Source organism: Lolium perenne, chromosome 4, assembly GCF_019359855.2.
Source record: "Lolium perenne isolate Kyuss_39 chromosome 4, Kyuss_2.0, whole genome shotgun sequence".
NCBI lineage: Eukaryota > Viridiplantae > Streptophyta > Magnoliopsida > Poales > Poaceae > Lolium > Lolium perenne.
The window spans coordinates 29,330,616-29,346,116 of record NC_067247.2 but is presented as its reverse complement, the minus strand read 5'-3'; the positions used below and the strand labels follow the sequence as shown (position 1 = coordinate 29,346,116).

Genomic DNA, 15,501 nt, shown 5'->3' with positions numbered 1-15,501 from the left:
ATAATACACCTACTAAATCGCGAGCTTAGCGAACTTCAGGGTTAAACCCTGTGGCAGTGGGGAACACTGCAATACCTCTTACAGAACCGTGGGAGGAAACTGGACATCTTTTATTCTGGAGCAAAGCCCCGGTGAGACACCTGAAAGTCGTCCCCTGCGGGGATCGATCCCAGGCGGGCTGGCTGGCCACTGCCAAGCCAAGCCACTGCGCTGAGCCACGCCTCTCACAAATTATAAAACTTGAACAAATACTCGGAGGGCACTATATAGAAATCACGGCTAAGTCATCATATGCCATTAGGATCTTGGGAATTACTCACAATGCTGAAAAATGGACATGGTCATTGGGTTTAGATCTAAACAATTTGAAAATATCACTTCACCGTAAAACAATCTCAAATAGTCAGGTACAATCATGCACAGGGTACCACAAAGATGTTCTAGGGTTTAGATCTAAACAAACTGCGAGGGGTGACGTTGATCTCGGAGATGTTGATGGTGAATATGTCAATGGAGAGGCTCCTTCCTATGCCAAGTAGGCATCAATGCTGATGATGTCTTCGATTTCACCTCAGCAGCGGCCGCAAAGTGGTAGAATATTGTTTCGTTGAAAAACCTAATGGAAATATTGACGGATTTGAGAACTGTAATGAAAAACTAAAATCATATATACTTTAGACCCTTGCACACTTTTATACCACTCTTATATGTACACTACTTTTTTCACTCCAACATTATACACTCTGTGCTACCTTACACATCTAGTCACAAATGTACCTAGTGATCGGTTAATTAGCTGATCTCCAATGTACCTTGTAATCGACCATATGCTCCGCGTCTCCCCGGAGACATGAGAACTGGTGGCTCTGATCAAGAGTTCTAGACAGAGTGTTGTAGTTGAAACGAGGCATATGTCTTCCGGTGGTGCGCTCCTGCACTCTGTAGTTGAAACGAGGCATATCGTTCCTCGGTTTGTGTATGTGTCATTGGGGGTTGTCCCAAGCTGACCTGCAGCTCGTCTGTACTCCAGTCGAGATCGCTCATCATCGATGAGCTTGTGCTTTCATCGTTAGAGGCCCTCTCTTCCGTTGGCGGCCACACGAATCTCGGTTTCTGAGGAGGCACCTGCGGGGGCGGCGCTGATTTCGCGATGATCTGCACAACGTCGGGCATGGTTGGGCGGTCCGACGGGTTCGGGTTGCTGCACGCTAAGCCCAAAAGCAGAAGGCGTGCAGCGTCATTGCCGGGGTCGGCGTTCATCTGCTCCTTGTCGTCTTCTGAAGCAGCAGCGAGCAGGACGCCGTCCACGCACTCTGATAGCAACCCCTCACGGTGGAGCCGCCAGACCCGGTCGGTGATATGGACGTCATCGTCATCCACCACCTTACGACGATTAACCAACGCCCGCTGCCCTGTGACGACCTCCAGTATGAGCACCCCGAGCGCGTAGATATCCGTCTGCCGAGTCGTCTTGCCACACATCGCGTACTCGGGAGCGATGTAGCCCCAGGTGCCGCCCACGCCGGTGACGGACTTCCTATCGTCGGCGACAGTGCAGGCTAGGCCGAAGTCACCGAGGCGGGCGCGGAAGCTCGAGTCTAGCATCACATTGCTCGCCTTGATGTCGCGGTGGAGCACCATGGGCTCATACTCATGGTGGACGTAGTGTAGGCCGGTGGCTATTCCCCTGATGATCTCGTAGCGGGTAGCCCACTGGCGGATGGACGCGCCGGTGCCGCTGCTGCTACCTCCTTTGGGGAAGAGATGTTGGTCTAAGCTGCCATTGGTCATATACTCAAACACAAGCAGCGGCTCTCCTTTGTTGTAAGACCACCCTGAAAATTGTATATGTGTGCAGGGTAAATAGCTAGAATAGATTGTAAAATGAAGGATTCAGATTAGTAAACAAAAGATTCTTGTCTGTCACATTTTTAGGCTTTTAGATTGACCACTATTCGCAACTCCACACAGAACCTACACAAAAATAGCGCGGGTGATGCCGTTTTCTCAAATTTACGTTTGACCAGCAAAGTAGAAGTACTCAAAACATAATAATAACATTATCTTAACACATTTTTCTCGTATTTCAGGAAAAAGATTTTGTGTCATTTTTTATTCCCTCACTCCCAGAATGGGAAGATGAAAAGGAATTTTCCCATGTACAGATGAATGTAATGTAGCATTATCATGGTAACCGAATAAAAACAACCTTTCTTTGTTTGTTATGGTAAACATTATTTGAACCAATCATTGTGGATGCACATCCACATTTAAAATACGCCGACCAAACTTATTGATGTTCATATTCAACCAAATAAATTTGCAAGTTACTAAAATCGTAAAAATGCTATAAAGTTACCTGTTTCATCCAGATAAGTTCATTAAAACCATGAATACAAAAAAACTCATAATGCATGTTTAGACATATTGCAAGTAAATCAACAAACTCATTGCACAATTCATGCTGAATTTGCAAAAAAATGGCATATTATCCTACTTAGTGTGCAACTAAGACATGGTTTTCAAGGGGTCTAGCAACATTCATGAGCAAACAGAATAGAGTTGGATGCATGTTTCGGGATCCTTCAATTTCGCTAGCTCATACCTTTAACATTGTTATACATAGTTGTAAAATCAGCATACTTGTTCAGTTAAGTTGTGATTCGCTGGCTATATAAAAAATAGTTCTTTGAACCGATATGCGATGGTACGGCTTGAAATATCAACAACTATGGATCTTCCAGCTGTTCTTTTGAGTGTTGTTTTCATCGATAGATACATCATACATGGTTATAGTAAGCATTCAATAATATAGCTAGGTAAGTGTCAAAGAAAGAACCACAAAAACCTTTACCCTTTATTGATTTTCAACTATTGTTTAATTATCGAACAAGTCAAAATTACATATATGAGCCTATCATTAGGTTGTGTTCTCCTCCATATATTTTATATTGGGTACTAAAATATGAGAAAAGTGAGGCATGTTGCACAAATGACAAACTAAGTCTTATGCAACTAGGTCATTTGACAGATCGATGAGTGAACACATGCATATATATTGGAGAGTGTGGTCGTCATTGCACATGAAGTGGTGCATTATGTACATTCGTCAAAATTTATATAAAATCTTAATCCTAATACTTGACTATAAGAAAGCATTTGATTTAGCAATTTTTTATTTTTCACAATAGTTTCTTAGATTGAGGAATTTCTACGTGAACATGCTTTAGTAGATCCATAGAGAAAGCTTGGGGGAAAGGATATCCTATTTCGTCAAATCTTGTGGTCAATGGCACGACTAAGATGCCAGCTAAACATTCAAACCATTACCTTTTTCCAAGCATTACAAAAATTGTAGGATTGTTTCAATAGACTACCCCTAGATGGATCATTTGCCTCCCGTAGTCTGATGACACAACCACCTTTACAAAAAACAAGTTGTTGAGGTAGCCACACAAAAATGTACCTTATACTGCTTTGAATGATTATCAAGTGTAACAAATGTGACCCCTTTAGCATGTAGGAGAAAGAGATATTCTCCTGTTAGTGATTTCTAATTCATAAGGAAAATTTTGCTTTAAATGTCTTTATTTTCCTCTAGATCGTAACATCAGACGGTAGAAGATAACAAACTAAGAATGGACAAAAATTATAAAGAGGATTGTAGGATGGAGATACAAATTAGTACATCAACCTCAATATCCGATGCCACTAGGCTATTTCTAATCATTGATTCCCAAAATCGACAGTGGAACTGATCATTATCGATGTCACACTACCTATGGAATGGTATAGAAGAGAATAGAAAATTTCACTTAGCTAAGCGTTTTTATATGAAAAAATAAGTTTGGAGTTCAATGATTCCCAATACCTAAGATATAAACATTCGTATTTTGGGCTATTATACATCCTAAATGTATCATTTTTCTTAAAAAAATATCATGTTTCTTCTGATTTTTATAACTTTTATTATTTATTTGTGTAAATCGGTATTAGTCGTTCAAAGGTATAAAACCTTTTCCTCTCTTCAATATTTCTTGAACCTTCCAGGGTAATGAAAAATCTGCAAAATTTCAGAAAGTATCACGAGCCAAAGCAAAGAAATTTGCAAATGGAGGTGACTGAGCGGGTGCAGCTAGTTCAGGATTTTCACGCCCGTCTTGCATGGGCCCTATGGATTTTTCCAAAAGGATCTCTTTGGTAAGAATCTTGGACAAAGTGGTTTGGGATGATTCTGGTGTATGGATTTCCGTTTGAATATAAAACGGGGTCAAGGGATGGAAGGGGAAAACAGTAACAAAGGAGGAATGCCTAGAGGCCAAGTCCTATCTTAAGGGAGGGGTCATTTATACAACACCTAAGACCAATAAGAAAACTAGACAAACACCTCTCTTTTACGGGGGAGACACAAGGAAGAAGGAAAAGGAGGGTGGCATCCTCCTCTCTTAGGTGACAATGATACCGAGGCCATTGTATTCACCATCACCACCTTGATTGACATCGTTCTACTTTCGTTTGGCCATGCTTCCATAAAGAATCTTTTGTGTCATTTTGCACTATCAAACATGATGTTTTGGATTCATGTTCATAGGATATTCTAGTGCACATCCATACTGAGGCCAATTATCAAAAGTTATGTTTTGTGATATATCTTACCTCCCCCTGATTTATTACATCTCTATGTCATTGTTTGAGTAGTCACTTGTTCTACGAAGTTGGTGAAATTGTTTGATTGCATGTTCCATACATGTACGGTAACTTATATGCAATTAGTTAGCATTAGTGTATGAGTGGATGTGTACAATAACACATCACATAAGGGTTGCACTATGTCTCGGTAAAATCATAAGGTAATACGAGAGTTATACAAACCGTGAACCAAATCTTACATTCATGTTCATAGGATATTCTTGGTTACCTTGAAAGCTTATTATGGTGGTTACACATTTATGCCTTAATACCACCATTTGTAGCACATGGGTATATAATTATTATATAATCACTAGTGATGTAATTTAGCATGGGTATGGGTGCGCCATTTTACGATTCCACGCTAGAAATAAAGAAAGACCTAATACCTATGGCAGAAATCACAATGTCTCGTGTTCTTATTGACTTTTCTACCCACATCACTGCCTAACTCGAGTTGACATTTGGGATGTTGAGTATAGGTGGAACATTGTGGTGTCTTAGCTCGAGTTTCACTTAAAATCCACCGCTTTATAAAAATCCAATTGACTATAACCTTTTATCCATTTGATTACACCACATGTTTTATATTTCATTTACATGATTTATTTTATTAACTTGCACCATAGTTAAGTATTATGTTCTTGCAAGTGACATATTAATTTTCTATAATAATTATTTGACCTTCTTGCTCGTCCAGTTAAACAGTCTCTACAACTACCACTTTCACTTGGGGTTTAGCATATTAACAGATGGATCCATTCATAGAGACAACTCACTTAATAAACAACATTTTATAATATAATTAAAATACTTATTCTTTACTAGAAGGTTCAAAATATATATTTACTAGCTTTGTGTCTAGAGCTCCTAGAATTTAGAAAGGGCCAATGAAAGTGGTATCAATCTATCAAATTTGGTAATAGATTCCATGTAGGTAATGGTACAAAAAAATAGGTTCTTGTAGGACGCACGACCCGGGAACACTCCCTTAGAAATTGAAATTGAATGAGTTATGGGTTTGGTCAACATAGGAATACATTGAATGAGTTATGGGTTTGGTCAACATTAAAACTCTATTTAGAAGAAATTTTGTTTGAAATATGATGCAACAATGGATTGATCCAGTAGAGGTTGCTAAAATCATCAATATATAGGATGACATGGATGCATTTTGACAATACACTAGTATGATTTACTTATCTAACTCCCTATATGGTATCATTAATTGTAGAGGAGGTAAACCCAATCTATATTCCCTTAGCTTGGTAAATTGTTAATTGTTCCTCCAAAAGCAAAGTGTGTGTTTGTCTACTCTCTCATAAAGAACTTAAGACCGGAGATAACATGAAAAGGAGACGCATGAACAAGCCAAAATGTTATGTTTATCACATTTATGTGGAATCAGTTCATCGCTTGTTCTTTGATTATGTGATAGTTTGAAATACTTGTCACACAATCTCCAACCACTTTGGTAGAAAAGTGGGCAAGAACTATGAATATATCTACAAGTTCTCGGTATCTAGCAAGAAACTTGTTTCTTACAACGTTATTACTATTGTTGTGCTTTGTTCTACCTAAAAACATAAAAATAACTTAGTAATAGTAATTAAAAAAATAGTTGGATGTTAAACCAATGTGGTGGCTAAACCTACAAACCACCAGAAAATGGAATATCGTTTTGATGGATCACATAATAGGAATTGTGGACAACTTGACATCCACCATGTGCCCAAGTTAACACGACAACTGGTATGGGACTAATTCAGGAGCACAATTAAACAAGCAAGCCTTACACATGACATTCTGGTAGCCTACTCTCGAGTAATGATCTTCGAAGAAAAATCTGCATCCTATGTCGTTCCAATCCCTAGTGCATGGAGGAAACACCTATATGAAGCTAAGGAATGTAGGCCTAGTGTTGGGATGAAATCGAGCACCTAGTCTCCACAAGTGCAACAACCACTAAAGTAATCTTACATCGAGCTCAAGATTCACATCAGTCTCTTGGAGTTGTGATGATCTTTTCTATGCATGGTTGAGTATTTGGAATAAAGTTGTAATAGATCAAGTGTTGAATGATTCTTGTTGGGATGTTTTTTTACTTTCAGTTATGTTTCTCGTTGGTGGTACCAGCCAAACTTTGGTACTCCTTTTTTGTGACGAAATGAAATAGGGAGGGATTTTTTTGGGGTTACCTCTTGATGTCAATTTTTTTATAGTTCTAGGTTTTTAGGTTTCAACAACGGCAAAATCAATTTCATTGAATGATGTTGTTTGTTTTTTTCATATGGTGCATATATGTATAATGCGCAAATCATATGTACAATATAATGTTTGGTGGTCATGCTGAGGTGTTTTTAATCCGGGTGACATAATTACATATAAACATGCATATTGATATGTGTAAAAAAAATGTTTTATATAGGTAAAGTCATTTGTTTTCCTAGGATATATTCTCTTTGAGAGACAATTTGAATATTTGGTTGCTATAGGTTTATAATACCGACACGGATATTCTTGTTTTTTGGGAAGTGTAGGGTTTAAATAGACAACAAACTCCTGAAAAAAGCAAGAATTGGTTTCAGTCAAATTAAGCAACAAGACTTTAAATGATTCAAAGAGCAACAACTGATTTCAGTCTTATTAGAACTTTATGGAGTATTTCAAATAGGTGATAACAGATCCATTTTTGAAACATCGAACTCTTTAAAGTTCCAATAAATATTGGCTATTAAGTTTTTACTGAAAATTATGGTTAGTTTCCAAAAACATTACATCAATTAACGAGCAAGGGTTTAAAGGTTGTAATTTCAAAGTCTATGTATTGTTGGTTTCCAAATTTTCCACTTCCATCAATTATCAACACTTGGTTTTGTGCCTGGCATGTATTTGCATGTTTTTATTCGAACTAGGGCATCGAGTAGTGCATTATATGCTCTAAAATGCTATTGTCTCTATATATATATCACTGGGTAAAAGTAGTAGAGTTATGTGTGAAAAAATTGATCATGTAATTCTTAATGTACTTTATTTTGATTTCTATGGTTTATAATCCCTTAAGACCTAAGACGACGTGATTCTTATTGTGTATTTTTATAGGATCAAATATTTTCATAGAGAATTATGGTTGTATAGCTATACTAGAAGAGGATTGTTTATAATGGGAAAACGTGGCTGTTGGATATTGGGAATCTAAAAATTCCATGCTATGAAGATGTATATGAAAAGTTACTTAACATGTCGATCATACAAGTACAAAAGAGGTTTTTACAACTTAAGATATTATATATAACTAGCAAGGTGGCCCTCGCAAATGCGAGGGCAACAACATCTGAAATTGTCTACAGAATATGTTTCTATGGTCTATAGAAACTTAGTGCATTATGGGATTGGATTTAACATGGTTCTTAATTTCTAGTCCTGGCAGATATTTCTCTCGATAAAATATCACTTTCGTGAAAACCATATTTAATAACTTCCAGTTCTTTGCACTAAACATTATCAATAACGACCATATTTTTTTTTTGTATGCGGTTGCTGAATGTTTCCAGTGTGAGGTCCAAATCAAAGCATACTTGTCGATTTGAGATCGATTTAGAGTTAACAAAGTCGGCGAGTTGAAGTCTAGTTAATAATTTTTCGCGTAATGATGTTTAGCTTTAAATACAGATATCAATTAGTTATGGTCTATTATAATACAAATACATATGATTCATTGTCATATATAGCAGCTCACGTTTTTTTATAATAAGGCTCAAGATATACATTTTTTAGTAAATAACTATCATGAGTTGGTTGAATATATTGGTTTACCATGAGATTTTTAGACCAGTTTTCTATTTTTTGTTTCATCTGATGTGCTTTAATATGATATCTATTGTTTGTTACGAATACATATGTGGATGTTGTTAAACGGAGAAAACAACCTTACATGCTTGTAGTGGTATTCCCTTCCATATTTCTGAATTAATTTTTAGAATATTTCTATAAATTGTTGAAGTGTGTATAAAATCTAACATATTATAATGTAAAATATTTCATAATGAAGGGACGAATCACGATTTAATTAGCTGAGACGATTACACTTGTGCGTACTCATGGTTAGAGAAATAGAAATATTGACTATTGAATCTCTTCTTCTATTGGTTGATTGCTTCCGTGCTTCAAATTCTTACGTGCAAGAGTATTAGGAAATTTATATTGAGCTAATCATATGCCTGGTAGACACGTTGATCCTAGCCAATTTGTAATATCTTTTTTAACCCCTTTGAGTAGCCAGTTTATACTTGGTACTAACAAATTGTCATCAACAGGATTAAAAACACTTTCTCCCCTTTAGAAACACTCAGGATGTGATTAGGGTTTCTTTGCCTCCCGTCGACAGCGTCAGGGATTTGCCTCACTTCTGCTGGCTTCGGGACATGGAGACGGGGTGGGTCTCGGCCCGCTTCGGCAGGAGGACTCTGTTCCCTTGGTTCTAGGTTTTTTTTGGTGCGGTAGCGCTCAGATGTAGGCGGTGACGTCTTTTCCAATAAAGTCTCCCTGGCTTCATCCCATCTCGACGGCGATGGAGAGAAGTTTGTGGGAGTGGTGTGGTCCTCAAGGACTTCTTTTGGCTAGGGGTGGGGGGGGGGGTCTCATCATGGTGCTTTCATCGGCGGTTATTCCTTCTTCTGCATCTCCGGGACGGTTGTGGTCTTCTTGTCCTTTTCAGCGAGTTTCCGTCCGCAACCAACAACGTCAGGCCGATTTAGTGAGGAGTGGCAGCCGCGGCGCACCGTCGACACGGTCTGGAGGTTGAAGACGAAGAGCATCTCATGAATTTTGCTGTAATTTTATTTGTTGAGGTGCTTCCTACTATTCGATTTATGTTTTAATGCTAGGGTTTTGTTTGAAAAAAGACAGGTCATCATTGACCTCACGCGAAATATTAAGAGTTAGATTTTTAACGCAGGTACGTGCATAATGTGCTAACCACTATTCGTACGAATGTGAAACTCCCAATCCTGATTCCTTGACTTGCACGGCCATGACACATTAGATTATTTATTTACGTCCTAGATTTTTCTGTGTCCATAAAATAATTATTTTCATTAAATCCCGGGAAAGGGTTCAAATTTCTTTCAACTACACGTATATGGGGTGGATATGACACATTGGTTTCTTTTTACGTGCTTAGACGATTTAGATTTAGAGTCATATTACATGGGACGTCTCCTCTATATGTACAGCGTGTCGAACGGACCAATAGTGTTACATAATCTGTTATGTATCGGTAATCTTTCATTAAGGGCGTGTTCGGTAGTTGCCCAGCTTCCAGCTTCTCCAAACTTCAGCTCGGAGCAGCACCGAACACGCTAGCTCCGTAGAGCTGGATCCGCGAAGCTGGGTCATTTCCCTTCGCACCACTTTCGGGGATTCCCGGATCGGCAAAACTGCGGAGCAGTGAAAATTTACGGGATTGTGCCACCGCCTAGTAAAAAAACGCTTCGCTTCTCTCCAAAATCCCCAACCGACAGCGGTGCCCCTGTCGACCCGCACCACACCTCGCCTCCATTCGACATGGAGCCCATGCCCATGACCGAGCCACCGCCGCCACGCGATCTCAACCCCAGGCCACCGGAGTCCTCTCCGCAGGCGACCACGTAGTCCACCCCTCAAGCATCCAGTGGAGCCTCCCACCCACTGCTTACGCATCTAGTGGAGCTGTCGCCACCCCCTGGCCCTGTATCTCTGCCCACACTCCACCTGCATCTCCGCCCGCGCGCCGAGCAGTAGCGGCGACCGTCGCCGACGTTCCCCCATCCCTCAAGCATCAGCAGCGGCCGATTCGTAGCCCAGCCCGAAATCCGCCGTCCCCGGCCTCCTCCAGCTCCGGCGGTCGCCTCCCCATCCTCCAAATCGAGTCCCAGATCTCCTCCGTCATCCCCGACCTCCTCCAATTGCAGATCCGGCTGCCGGCAACGCCCTGTACCGCACTAGCTCCGGCGACCAGCGACTCTGCCTCCGCCGGCCTCGTCAAGCTGCACCAGCGGCGACCGTCGCCGATGGTCTAACCTTTTTTTTTTTTTTTTTTTTTTTTGAGAAAATCCTTCTTTTTTTTATTTGAAGGATGCCGACAACCTAGGCCACATGACCGGCCAGGCTGGAATATGCCATGTCGCCCAAGCAGGCCGGCCCAGCTAAAATGAGCTGCAGCCCAGCCGAAAAAGGAGGAGCCAGCCGAACGTTTTCCACTCCTGAAGAGAAGCTGGCGTCCGTGTGAGAAGCAGGATCGACGGAGTTCTGAGAAGCCAGGCTATTGCCGAACACGCCCTAAATCATAACCACTAATTTTAGATCTAACTGTTAAAATAACTTTAGTGGTGTGGCTTAAGGTGGTGGCTCTATTAAACATCCGTATTTTAATTTTAGTATATAATAGAATATATAGATAATATATTCTTTTAGATATTAAAGTAATCATTCACCCTTAAATTTAGGATGATTAAAATAGATTTCCGGTGCACGTCACAATTTTCATTCATCATAAGTTTATAGTGACCCTCTGGACATATAAATACTTATGACATACTATAAGTATATATTATATCATTCATATATTTTCTAAATATTTTTCATATGTTGCCTTGGCATTTGCGAGGAAAGCTGCGCTGGTTACTGAGTTTTTTTTTTCGAAATGGTTCTGAGTAAAGTATGATGGCTGTCAATTTCAACTAAAAATGAACAACTGAAAGGAAAAACAATCATGCACTCACCAATAAGGGGGACGATGTTCTTGTGGCGCAGGCGGTTGATGATGCTGACCTCGGCAAGGAAGTCCTCGTAGCGGTGGTTCTGGACGTCGCGCGTGAACCTCTTGACGGCCACGTCCATCGGCTGGTCCATCTTGGAAGCCGCTGCAGGGAGCGTGCACCTGTACACGGTGCCGAAGCCGCCTCCCCCGAGCTTCATGGTCTCGCGGAAGTTGCAGGTTGCTTTTTTTATGTCGGCGAAGTCCACCTTGGTTGGCACCCCAGGGAGGCGCTCCATGGATCTGGCGAGCATGTCGAGCTCTCGGTGCCACCTCCGGTACCTCGAGTTGAAGTAACACGCCAGGGCAATGGCCATCAAGGCGGTGGCAGTAACAGGCCCGAGGATGGAGAAGAGGATGGTCATCTTCCTTGTCAGGAAGCCTCCTTTTTCGGGGAGGTAAACAGGGAGGTCGTCGACCGTCGCGCGGAAGTCGATGCCTCTGCTAGTGCGGAGCAGCTGCGCCGCCGTAGAGACAAGGCCGAAATAGACGTACTGGGCGGTGACGGTGCTGATGTTGAGGTTCTGCGCGGTTATGGCGTTTTTAGGCCTGGCCTTGCCCTCCAGCTCCACGTACACCGCCAAGCCGCGCCCGACATGGTCGTAGTCGATCCACACGGAATAGTTGAAGGCATCCGGGTGAGTGTGTTGGATGGAGATATCGACACCCACCATGCGTTCACCAGGGTACCAAATCGCGACGGAGACTTCGTCGTTGACCCCCGAGAAGGTGCTCCGGTAAGGAGAGGTGATGTTGAGCGAGCCGACATCACTGGCCACGAGTTGCGTCAAGGAGTTGTTTGCGTGATCAAGATTCTCGAAGACATCGAAGGGAATGATGAGGAAGACGAGGCCACCGTATACTACGTCGTCGGATCCGGGTTCGGCTGCGGCTGATAGACGATGGTGACGCTGAAGGACGCCTCGTCAACCCATCTCGACCGGTTGTCTGGAACTCCCCAGATTTGTACCCAGCTATACATGGTGGACAGCACGCTGGTGTTGTATGCGTAGGCGCTCTCGGAAAGGTTGCGGACGAAGTCGAAGCCAACCCTCCGTACCACCCCGGATACTTTGTCGACCAGACGGAATGTGAGATCGCCGCCTTCCAAAGTATGGTTGCTCCTCCGCTCCTGGCCGGAGTCGGAGCATTTGCATGGCTTCTCCTTCGCGTGGGAGATGTAGAAGATCGATAGAAGGAGGAGATATGGAACAAGCTGTTTGAGCTGGGAGGCCATTGTTTCGCCCACCTAGCTAAATCTTAAAATCAGCCGGCCTTGTTAGGTTGTATGAATGACTGTAGCGAGCGAGCTTTTATAATAGGCACCGCAGAAAATGCTACGGTGCAGCCAATTGCCGGCCTGTGAATGTGTGAATGTGAGACAGTTCCGCAGCCTCTTCGCCGTGTGCGTCTAGAACACGGCAAAGGCGTCATAGTCTACTCTTTATGCTCCCGCGTAAGAACAGTCATGGGAGGCAAGCTACTTACTTCATTTGTTTTCATTTAGTTTGGGTCTTAGCATTTTTCAAAGTCAATATTTGCAAACTTTAACCAAGAATATATAAAAAAATCCATGATAGCAATTATATAAAATACTCGGTTATAAAAGGATGTCTCAACTTTGTTTAAATTTAGATGAATCTAGACCTATTTTAATATCTAGGTACATACAAATCTTTCTAAAGTTAAGACATCCTTTTATAAACAGAAGGAGTATGAAAATATACTTCATAATGATTCTAATACAATAGAAATCCCATGTTCGGACCATGCCTGTTTGCTCTACTCAGGCCTAGTACCAGTTGTTCTTCGTTATGTTGGTTTCTTTTCGCTGGTGCTCCTCTCAGATACATGGATGTAAATCGCTTTAGGCAACTCCTGCTCTCCTCTTGGAACATTCGCGGACTCAACGACCCTGACAAATGCCTGGACGTGAAAATGAACCTGTCGGCTCAGCCCCTGCATGTGATCTGCCTCCAGGAAACAAAGCTACAGTCGATCCCTACACAAAAGGCAGCATCGTTCCTGCCGCCTGGGTTCTCGTCGTTCTCCCTCTTACCGTCCATCGGTGCATCGGGGGGCATCGCCACGGCATGGGACTCGCGGTTCGTCACCCACCTCTCCGACCGCGCCCTCCAATTCTCGCTCTCTTCGACTTTCGAACTTGTCGAGGACGGTGTCCGCTTCACCGTCACCAACATCTACGCCCCCTGCGACCGAGCTTGCCGCGAGGACTTCCTCTCGGAAATGCGATCGCTCTCTGATCTCGACCCGGATGCCTGGCTCTTGGTAGGAGACTTCAACATAGCCCGGTATGCTTCCGACAGGAACAACGACAACTTTGATGCGGGCGCCGCGGAAAGCCTGAATGACCTTGTCGATGAGCTAGCCCTTCAAGAGCTGCCGCTGCTCGACCGGAGGTTCACCTGGACCAACTCTAGGGCCGACCCCACTCTGGTGAGGCTGGACCGTGCGTTCATCAACCTTGCCTGGGGTGCCCGCCTATTCAACTCGACTCTCCACTCGCTGGTTCGGAACACCTCAGATCATGTGCCCCTTTTGCTGACTGCCTCTTCCCGCGCCCCGAAATCTCAGATTTTCAGATATGAGAAGACATGGGCTTTCTCCCCCGAGTACCGGGCCCTTGTGGCCTCCGTCTGGGCCCGACCGCAGAACCGGTCGCTTCCCTGTGCTTCGTGAAGACTGTGCAACACTCTAAAATGGGCCCGCGCTGAGTCTAAAAAATGGGCCAAAAACCGGCGTCGCCCTGTGATGTCTACTCACGCTTCTTTTCCTGTAGACAGTGTTGGGCCTCCAAGAGCAGAGGTTTGTAGAACAGCAGCAAGTTTTCCCTTAAGTGGATCACCCAAGGTTTATCGAACTCAGGGAGGAAGAGGTCAAAGATATCCCTCTCAAGCAACCCTGCAACCACAAAGCAAGAAGTTTCTTATGTCCCCAACACACCTAATACACTTGTCAGATGTATAGGTGCACTAGTTCGGCGAAGAGATAGTGAAATACAGGTGGTATGAATATATGAGCAGCAGTAACGGCGCCAGAAAATACTTGATGCTACAACTGGCGTGTGGTTGATGGTGGTAATATTGCAGGCAGTACAGATGCAGTAGAACAGTAAACAAGCATCGATAGCAGTATTTGGAAACAAGGCCTAGGGATTATACTTTCACTAGTGGACACTCTCAACATTGATCACATAACAGAATTGATAAATGCTATACTCTACACTCTCTTGTTGGATGATGAACACCACTAATTGTGTAGGATTACACGAACCCTCAATGCCGGAGTTAACAAGCTCCACAATATTCGATATTCATGTTTAAATAACCTTAGAGTGCACGATAGATCAACACAACTAAACCAAGTACTAACATAGCATGCACACTGTCACCATCACACTATGAAGGAGGCATAGATCACATCAATACTATCATAGCAATAGTTAACTTCATAATCTACAAGAGATCACAATCATAACCTATGCCAAGTACTACACGATGCACACACTGTCACCATTACACCGTGCAGGAGGAATAGAGTACTTTAATAACATCACTAGAGTAGCACATAGATGAACAGTGATACAAAACACATTGCAATCATAAAGGGATATAAATAAGCACTTCACTATGCTATTCATAACAGTGAATAAGTATTCTGTGAAATATAGCCTAAGAGATCCACACGGTGCACACACTGTCACCTTTACACACGTGGGACAAGGAGTCTCCGGAGATCACATAAGTAAAATTCACTTGACTAGCATAACGACATCTAGATTACAAGCATCATCATATGAATCTCAATCATGTAAGGAAGCTCATGAGATTATTGTATTGAAGTACATAGGAAGAGAGATTAACAACATAGCTACCGGTACAGCCCTTAGCCTCGATGGAGAACTACTCCCTCCTCATGGGAGACAGCAGCGGTGATGAAGATGGCGGTGGAGATGGTAGCGGTGTCGATGGAGAAGCCTTCCGGGGGCACTTCCC

General features: G+C 42.5%; 2 protein-coding genes across 2 annotated transcripts; one reads left to right on the top strand and one right to left on the bottom strand.

Annotated features, from left to right (window-relative positions):
• Nucleotides 1-680: 680 nt before the first annotated feature.
• Nucleotides 681-11,975, bottom strand: LOC127348295 (probable L-type lectin-domain containing receptor kinase S.5). The gene is made up of 2 exons (XM_071819635.1): nt 11,451-11,975; nt 681-1,835 (listed from the first exon to the last, which is right to left on the bottom strand). Exons 1-2 carry the CDS (start codon nt 11,848-11,850, stop codon nt 880-882), a joined length of 1,356 nt encoding a protein of 451 aa, XP_071675736.1. The 5' UTR covers nt 11,851-11,975; the 3' UTR covers nt 681-879.
• Nucleotides 11,976-13,336: 1,361 nt separating this feature from the next.
• On the top strand, nt 13,337-14,185 carry LOC139838884 (uncharacterized). The gene has a single exon (XM_071828900.1). The coding sequence runs from the start codon at nt 13,337-13,339 to the stop codon at nt 14,183-14,185; it is 849 nt and encodes a 282-aa protein (XP_071685001.1).
• The last annotated feature ends 1,316 nt before the right edge of the window (nt 14,186-15,501 follow it).

Excerpts from the sequence above, each read along its gene's own strand:
- LOC127348295 (XM_071819635.1), bottom strand. The coding sequence starts at position 11,850 with ATGACCATCCTCTTCTCCATCCTCGGGCCTGTTACTGCCACCGCCTTG. Across the intron at positions 1,836-11,450 it reads GAACATCGTCCCCCTTATTG|GGTGGTCTTACAACAAAGGA; the intron begins GTGAGTGCATGA and ends TACAATTTTCAG.
- LOC139838884 (XM_071828900.1), top strand. The coding sequence starts at position 13,337 with ATGGATGTAAATCGCTTTAGGCAACTCCTGCTCTCCTCTTGGAACATT.